Consider the following 8,534-nt stretch of genomic DNA (forward strand, 5'->3'; position numbering starts at 1 on the left):
TGTTTAGCTGTGCTAGCATTACCATTTTAAGTGTTTAGCTGTGTTGACATTACTATTTCTGGTGTTTAGCTGTGCTAGCATTACCATTTCAAGTGTTTAGCTGTGTTAGCATTAGCATTTCTGGTGTTTAGCTGTGCTAGCATTACCATTTCTAGTGTTTAGCTGTGTTAGCATTAGCATTTCTGGTGTTTAGCTGTGCTAACCTTACCATTTCTAATGTTTAGCTGTGTTAGCATTAGCATTTCTGGTGTTTAGCTGTGTTAGCATTGATTTCTAGTGCTTAGCTGTGTTAACATTACTATTTCTGGTGTTTAGCTGTGTTAGCGTTGATGTTTTTAGTGTTTAGTTTTGTTAGCATTAGCATTTCTGGTGTTTAGCTGTGCTAGCATTACTATTTCTGGTATTTAGCTGTGTTAGTGTTGATGTTTCTAGTGTTTAGCTGTGTTAGCATTAGCATTTCTAGTGCTTAGCTGTGTTAACATTACTATTTCTGGTGTTTAGCTGTGTTAGCGTTGATGTTTTTAGTGTTTAGTTGTGTTAGCATTAGCATTTCTGGTGTTTAGCTGTGCTAGCATTAGCATTTCTAGTGCTTAGCTGTGTTAGCATTACCATTTCTGGTGTTTAGCTGTGTTAGCATTACCGTTTCTGGTGTTTAGCTGTGTTAGCATTAGCGTTTCTGGTGTTTAGCTGTGTTAGCATTGCTTTCTAGTGTTTAGCTGTGTTATTAATATTTCTGGTGTTTAGCTGTGTTAGCATTAGCATTTCTGGTGTTTAGCTGTGTTAGCATTGATTTCTAGTGTTTAGCTGTGTCATTAATATTTCTAGTGTTTAGCTGTGTTATTAATATTTCTGGTGTTTAGCTGTGTTAGCACTGATGTTCGGTTTGTTTAGGTGTAGTGTAGTGTAGTGTTGAGTTGCACTCTGGTGGTTAGCGCTAGCGTTTGGTTCTGTGTTGGCAGGCTGCTGGCGGAGGAGGAGGAGAAGGTGAAGTCTCTGCTGGTGCTGCAGGAGGACCAGGAGGAGCAGCTCCAGCAGACCCAGCGAGAGAAGCAGGAGCTCCTGCAGGAGATGGAGAGGAAGTCTCAGGCTCTGGACGAGGCCCAGCACCAGCTGGACAAAGTGCGGGCCAGCCGACGCAGAGTGGACCAGGACATTGCGGTGAGCTCAGCGCCGCGCTAGTGTCGCGTTCCTCACGTGTTCCCCCGCACTCATGAACGTGTGTCGTCCGCAGGCCGCGCAGCGCAAACTCCGGCAGGCCAACACGAGCGTCAAACACTGGAACGTGCAGATGAACCGCTTGATGCACCCCATCGGCCCTGGAGGTTTGCTATCTTCTTGTTGCGTTAAAAGTGCATAAAAACTAGTGCTGTCAAACGATTAATCGCGATTAATCGCATCCAAAATAAACGTTTTTCTTTACATAATATATGTGTGTATACTGTGTATATTTATTATGTACTGTATATATAAATACACACACATACAGTATATATTTAGCAGTACATAATAAGTATATACATTTATATTCTTATATTTTATATGATATACAAATATATTTAATATATAAACATACATTTTTTTTCTTAAATGTATACATGCATGTGTGTGTATTTATATATACAGTACATAATAAATATACACAGTATACACACATATATTATGTAAAGAAAAACGTTTATTTTGGATGCGATTAATCGCGATTAATCGTTCGACAGCACTAATAAAAACCCAATTCATTTCTACTCCGAATCAAGGCCATTGCACACCGAGTCCGAATTTTTCGCACGTTGAAAATTAAATACGACCTCACGTTTTGTCAACCACATTTACACGCTGCCTCCGAAACTTTTCTCCGTCATAAAAATTTTTTTAATCGGGTTTGATTTTCCGCCTTTTTCACAATTTTGAGAGGTGTAGCGCGGTAGAGATCCTTGCACACCGAGTTCACAGGAATTGGTGGTCTTAATTTTAATATGTGGCTCTAGTATCGCTAGCAAAGCATTATGAGTCGCTGACATCCTGAAGTAATCTCCCGCGATAATCCCGCTGCTCCTTAATAAGGACGGGAACTCTCTTCCTCTATATCTCAGGATTGGATGGACCCAATATTTCCTTTCTTTTTCTCTTTTTAAGAAGCGAGAGGACAACAAAATCGTCCTCACTGCTTGAAGAGACTCCATTTAGTGCTGTTTTGCGCATCGGACTTGGTGTGCAAGGTTTCGAATTTTTAGGATAACGAATACGAAAAAACGCATACGAAAATTTCGGAGAGAGCTTTATTGCCAAGTGTGCTTACACACACTAGGAATTCGTCTTGGTGACAGATAGGATGACAAGTAGTAGTGATGGTGGGAGAAACGAATCTTTTCGAAGCTTCGAATCAGTTGAAACAATTGCTTTGCAAAATGATTCACTGTTTCGAAGCGCTCGAAACACCACACGCTAGTGACGCCTGCTGGTCAAAAGTGTGTAAATGCAACAACAACAACAACAAAACCCATTGCAAATGTTTTATTGAAAGTATAGACAATATATTGAACTTTGCTATATTCAAATAAATCAATAACATTGTGTATAATAAATATAAGCATGGGTAGTTGGGTACTGCACATGTTTTATTGCACAGGTAACTAACTGTTCATTTAACTGCTCTTCTGTTCCATTCTTTTAAAGAAAGGAGAGCGTCTTCTAGTAATCTTCTTGCTCCCCCGGTCCGCATCCCCTCGGTCAGCGAGAGCGAATCCAGACCTCCACAGAAACCGAACAGCCTCCACTGTGAGAACATGGACTGCGGCGGCAACGAAAACAAAGAGCCGACTGACGCCGAGGCTGAATAAACCTGACGGAAATTAGCACAACTGACGTAGCACTTTGAATTGTTCAGTCTATAATGAAAATCTGCTGAAAATGTAGGCCTTCCGAGATCAGGATGAGTTTGTTTCTTCATCAGATTTGGAGAAATGTAGCATTGCATCACTGCAAGTGAATGGGTGCCGTCAGAATGAGAGCTGATAAAAACATCACAGTAATCCACAGCACTCCAGTCCATCAGTTAACATCTGGAGAAGACAAAAGCTGAAACACATCCAGCATTAAGACGCTTTTAACTCAAATACATAGAGTCCATAATCCATAATAACACTTCCTCCAGTGAAAAAGTGTTCTGGTGTGAATCAGGAGAGAAATCTGCACAGATCAAGCAGCGTTTAAACATTTCTAAACACATATGTTTATGTGAGAGACAACAGGAGATGCACTTTTTCACCCGAGGAAGCGATATTATAGATTATGGAGTTGTATTTTAGTTAAAAACGTCTTAATGATGGATTTGTTTCAGCTTTTGGTTTCTCAAGATGTTAACTGATGGAGTGCTGTGGATTATTGTGATGCTTTCATCAGCTGTTTAGACTCTCATTCTGACGGCACCCATTCACTGCAGAGCATCCATTGCTGAGACACTGATGCAGTGCTACATTTCTACAAACCTACTACAAACCTAGTATAAACTACTGCTTTAAGTACGAGAGTAATGCACACACGGCGTGTAAAGTGAGATGACGTGTGCGCTGTAATTCCGGTTTATGCGACGTGTGTAACAAACAGTAAATGTCTTTTAAGACCTAATAATCTGTCACAGTTACTCTGGCGGTTTGAACCCTTTACCTCCACTAACAGCATGCGTCTGATCTGCAGTAATGTTTAATACTCGAAAGATTTATTCCGGCACACTTGACATTGAGACAGGAGCAGTTTGTTCAGTCACACTCCTGAGATTTATGAATATAAACACAGTAAAACACAACTAAAATGGTTAAAGCCGTATTTGATATGTGAATTTCTAAGACTCTAAATGATGAACTTGATTGATGCTTTTATCAGCTGTTTAGACTCTCATTCTGACGGCACCCATTCACTTGCAGTGATTCCTTTGGTGAACAAATGATGTGCATTTTTATTTTTTAGTTAACTGTTTCTTTAAGAAAGTGACTGTGAATGAACCATCGCTGAAATCATAATTGAAATGGAAATATGTTTTCTTGTTTTTGTTGTTGCTGTGTGATTTTTGGTGAAGCCGCTGTGGTTTGACTTCCTGTTTCCTGTTTCTGAGTAGATGAACTGCCCTTTATCTCTCTCTCACTGTCACCAGAGGAAATAAATGAGGAGAAGCTCTTCAGAAAAGTTGCTTGTCATTTGCGTTGCACAAACGAGGCACATAATAACGTCTTATAACGGAGTTATAACAATCTGGATGTTAAAAGAAGATATCTAACACATCTTAAATCCCCTGATCGGAGCTCATGGTTCATACGACGAACAGCGACGTCTGCTGGCGGTGACCGGAAGTGCTGCAGTTAAATAAAAACAAATATTAAAAGCACGTTTTCAGAATGCAGCACATGTCTGGATACGCATATATACTCATATATATATATATATATATATATACACACACACACATATATATATATATATAATGCATCAAACAGATACATAAAGGACAGAACTGAGAGAACTATGGTGGCAGAGAAGTGCAAAGCAAATCACAATTCTGAAAACAAAATAACAAATTACAAACGCAAATGCAAATCTAAAAAACAAAATAAGTCAGAAAACACAACGACAATTCAGAAAACATTATAACAAGTCAGAAAACACGACAAATCAGGCAAACCGGAAAAGGTAGGTATAGTTTGAGACAGCGCCATTGGTTTGGGATTACTCACCGCTGATTGGACGAGACATCTGTCAATCAACGTATACAGAGAAGAACCAGCCGAAGAACAGCAGAGTCGTGGTAGAAAGTTAAATAAAAACAAATATTAAAAGCACGTTTTCAGAATGCAGCACATGTCTGGATACGCATATATACTCATATATATATATATATATATATACACACACACACATATATATATATATATAATGCATCAAACAGATACATAAAGGACAGAACTGAGAGAACTATGGTGGCAGAGAAGTGCAAAGCAAATCACAATTCTGAAAACAAAATAACAAATTACAAACGCAAATGCAAATCTAAAAAACAAAATAAGTCAGAAAACACAACGACAATTCAGAAAACATTATAACAAGTCAGAAAACACGACAAATCAGGCAAACCGGAAAAGGTAGGTATAGTTTGAGACAGCGCCATTGGTTTGGGATTACTCACCGCTGATTGGACGAGACATCTGTCAATCAACGTATACAGAGAAGAACCAGCCGAAGAACAGCAGAGTCGTGGTAGAAAGTTCGGAGATGGTATTAAAGTAGCTCAGTTTAAATGTATTCTATGAATTGCCCTTAGTCTGGAATAAAAAATACGGGGTGTCTATTTACATTTAGTTAAAAGTGGCTGTAAATCATCAGCTGCAGTGGCGCAGATGGATAAGCGCTAGTCGTTGGCTTTTTGACGCGATCGACCCGGGTTCGTTATAATGTTTTCTGAATTGTTGTTGCGCTTTCTGAATTGTTATTTTGTTTTTTAGACTTGCATTTGCGTTTGTAATTTATTTTGTTTTCAGAATTGTGATTTGCTTTGCACTTCTCGGCCACCGTAGAGAACCCCTACGGGAGAAAAAAACAATAAACAGCTAGTAAAGTTTCACGTACAAAATTAAATACATAAAGATAAATAAATAAAAGATAATAATAATAACACTACAGAGGGAGAGAACCTTATGCATCAGTGGTATTACCAGAACAATCATCATAATATTAATATTTAAATATATTATTATTTTATTAATATTTTAATATTTAAGTTATATGATTTCATTTTTTTTTTTTTTTAATAAATAAAAATCTGTCACTGTTATTGTTCTTAATCAACCTAAGATATTTAAGGAGTGCGCCCACTTCAATGAAGAAATGTGAAAAAGAAGGCTTATATATATATTTTTTATTATTGCAAACAATTCAGAGATGACATTAATGAAATACAACTTCGCACACGTTACACACAATGTATCAACAATACAAACCGGAAGATCTTACAGGGTTAAACGAAGGGAGCCGCTGTGACGTCACGCCGGAGCTCCGGTGTCCCGGTAAACGCGGAGCGCTGATCCGACCCGGAGGATAACGGAGGAACCCGTCGGGAACGAACGCGTAAGTTCGCCTTCCGTTCGTTTCTGCATGCGCTCACGTGAGACTCCGGTGGGGTATTTACCGACACCGTTACGCTCATGCGAAGTTTCTAAGAGAGTTTTGTATCGAGTTAAAGACACGTACAGATAGATAGGCTTGTCGGTGAACGTTGTTTTGGGACGCTCCTCTTGCAACATATCCTGGCACGCAGTGTGTGTGTTTGCAAACGGATCACTCCGGTGTACCGGGCTGTAACATCACCGGAGAGCCGTTTATAGTGTTTTCTTTTCATCTTCAGCTTCACGCAAAAACACAAACATCAGAGTCGCCAAGACCTTTGAGATGTTTGTGGTGGCACCCGTTCATCGACCCTCACACATCATCGGCGCTGTAGTGTGTGCCATGCCTTATGAAGATAAAACCATGGCTTAATTATAGTAAAAGTGTAGTAACCATGTTTTTTTGACCATTTGCATAACCACATGTTTACTACAAATACCTAAACTATGCTTAGTGTAGAAATTTGTGAGCTTGTTTTTTTTTTTTTTTTATTATAATGTAATGTATGTTTGTTTAGACACAACGTAAAAAACAGCGTGTTTGTTTAGATAAAACGCATCTGTAATGTATTTGCGTCTCTCAGGTGCTGTTATGATCGCCGCGGCTCATGAGCATCTTTGAGTTTCTGGAGATGGACGGAAGAGACTCTGCCTTTCTGGCCGTGAGGAGCAGATTACCCAGAGACCCCGGCGTGGTGGGCGGAGTCTGTATGGGGAACAAAGACTCCTCCCCTTGCAGTAGCCAGGGGGAGGGGCCAGACGACAAACACCTAGCGGACGTGCTGTGTGAGCTGGGAGTGGGGGTGGAGCTTAACCTGGAGCTAGATGTGGGGGTGGAGCCTGAGGACGGTATGGATCTGCAAGGGGAGGAGCTTAGCTGGGAGACAAATCGGCAGGAGGCGAACGAACTGGAAAAGCAGAGCAACACGAGCCGCAGCACAGCCAGTCCTGAAGCCTCCACAGGTGATTGGATGATCAGTTTCGCACGTTACATTCGTTTAGAAGACATCTGAAGTGTTTGATTGTGCATTTGTGTGTAGATCTCTCCAAAGCATCATCTCCGTCGGGGCAGCTCCTTCAGGGCCGTGTGGAGGGGGCGGGGCTTAACATGGAGTGTCGCATCTGTGGCGACAGAGCGTCAGGATTCCACTACGGCGTTCATGCCTGTGAGGGCTGCAAGGTCAGAGGTCATGCTCACATATGACTTAATAAAATCTATAAAAAAACAGTTCGTAAAAGCTCTTAAGTAAAGTCTGGCATTTAATGCAATGCGTTAAACACAGATCAATCAGTAAATCGTTCTTGCCTAAATTGGAACATTTAAATATGTGTTGCGTAAAAAAATAAAAATATGTAAAAAAAAAAAAAAAAACCTAGTAAAAAAAAATCCAAGCTCAGTTAAACTAAACGAAGTCTAATGCACTGAATTGAAACAGAATGCAGATGTCGACTTAATTCGTAAATTCATTATTGCGCAAATTGTTGCATTCGGTTAAATTGAAAAAGCAGATTTTTGTGCGGATCAAGTGAAAAATGTTGCACTCAATTTGTTGCATAAAACTTGCAAACACATTTCATTGAGTTGTAAAAAAAAAAAAAAAAATAAAAAAAAAAAAAAAAAAACCTAGTAAAAAAAAATCCAAGCTCAGTTAAACTAAACGAAGTCTAATGCACTGAATTGAAACAGAATGCAGATGTCGACTTAATTCGTAAATTCATTATTGCGCAAATTGTTGCATTCGGTTAAATTGAAAAAGCAGATTTTTGTGCGGATCAAGTGAAAAATGTTGCACTCAATTTGTTGCATAAAACTTGCAAACACATTTCATTGAAATTATGTGTAAAGTGATCAAAGGCAAATTGTCGCATCTAATGCAATTCGTTAAACACATGCAGCATCCAAAAAACCATTGTAAAATATTTCTTGTTGTTGCAAGAATTTCCCAAAAACACAAGCATTTCTGCAGGAGATCTACAGGGACATGTACTGAGTCAAACCATTCCAGGCACGCTGACCGATCACTGTGACCTTCAGAGTTGTTGTTTTTATAAAACGGACCATTTGTCGCTGATGAAATCAGTGCAAACTTAACTCTAAACCGGACCGGGTCAGATTGTGCGGGTCAAAGAGACGTCAGTGAAATGCAATATTGTGCTGTTTATACACAACAATACTCGCCTCAAATTTCCAGCGTCTTCAAATCGCAGCAGTGCATTCCTATTCGTTTAAGTTGCGACAAAAGCGCGTTGACCAATGAGACACTTGCGAAATACTGCAGCGCTACCGCGACTAAAGCTATTTCGCCGTCTGAAGTTAAATACCAAAGGTTGCTGCTATTTGTGAAATCCGTTTAGTTTTCTCCATTTTCATTTGTTTGGGTCGTT

At 39.6% G+C, this 8,534-nt stretch overlaps 1 protein-coding gene and 1 pseudogene across 1 annotated transcript in view; both read left to right on the forward strand.

Moving 5' to 3' along the window:
- Window positions 1–2,951, forward strand: part of LOC107572546 (differentially expressed in FDCP 6 homolog) — a 21,551-nt pseudogene extending 18,600 nt beyond the window's left edge.
- A 2,975-nt stretch (window positions 2,952–5,926) lies between these two features.
- LOC107572547 (peroxisome proliferator-activated receptor delta-like) overlaps window positions 5,927–8,534 on the forward strand; it is a 4,157-nt gene continuing 1,549 nt past the window's right edge. Inside the window, exons 1-3 of the mRNA XM_016258967.1 lie at window positions 5,927–6,111; window positions 6,734–7,112; window positions 7,190–7,341. Of these exons, the coding sequence (XP_016114453.1) occupies window positions 6,758–7,112; window positions 7,190–7,341 (507 nt within the window). The 5' untranslated portion in view covers window positions 5,927–6,111; window positions 6,734–6,757. The remainder of the gene's footprint in view (window positions 6,112–6,733; window positions 7,113–7,189; window positions 7,342–8,534) is intronic.

Source organism: Sinocyclocheilus grahami, unplaced genomic scaffold (assembly GCF_001515645.1).
Source record: "Sinocyclocheilus grahami isolate Dianchi unplaced genomic scaffold, SAMN03320097.WGS_v1.1 scaffold1772.1, whole genome shotgun sequence".
NCBI classification, from domain to species: Eukaryota; Metazoa; Chordata; class Actinopteri; order Cypriniformes; family Cyprinidae; genus Sinocyclocheilus; species Sinocyclocheilus grahami.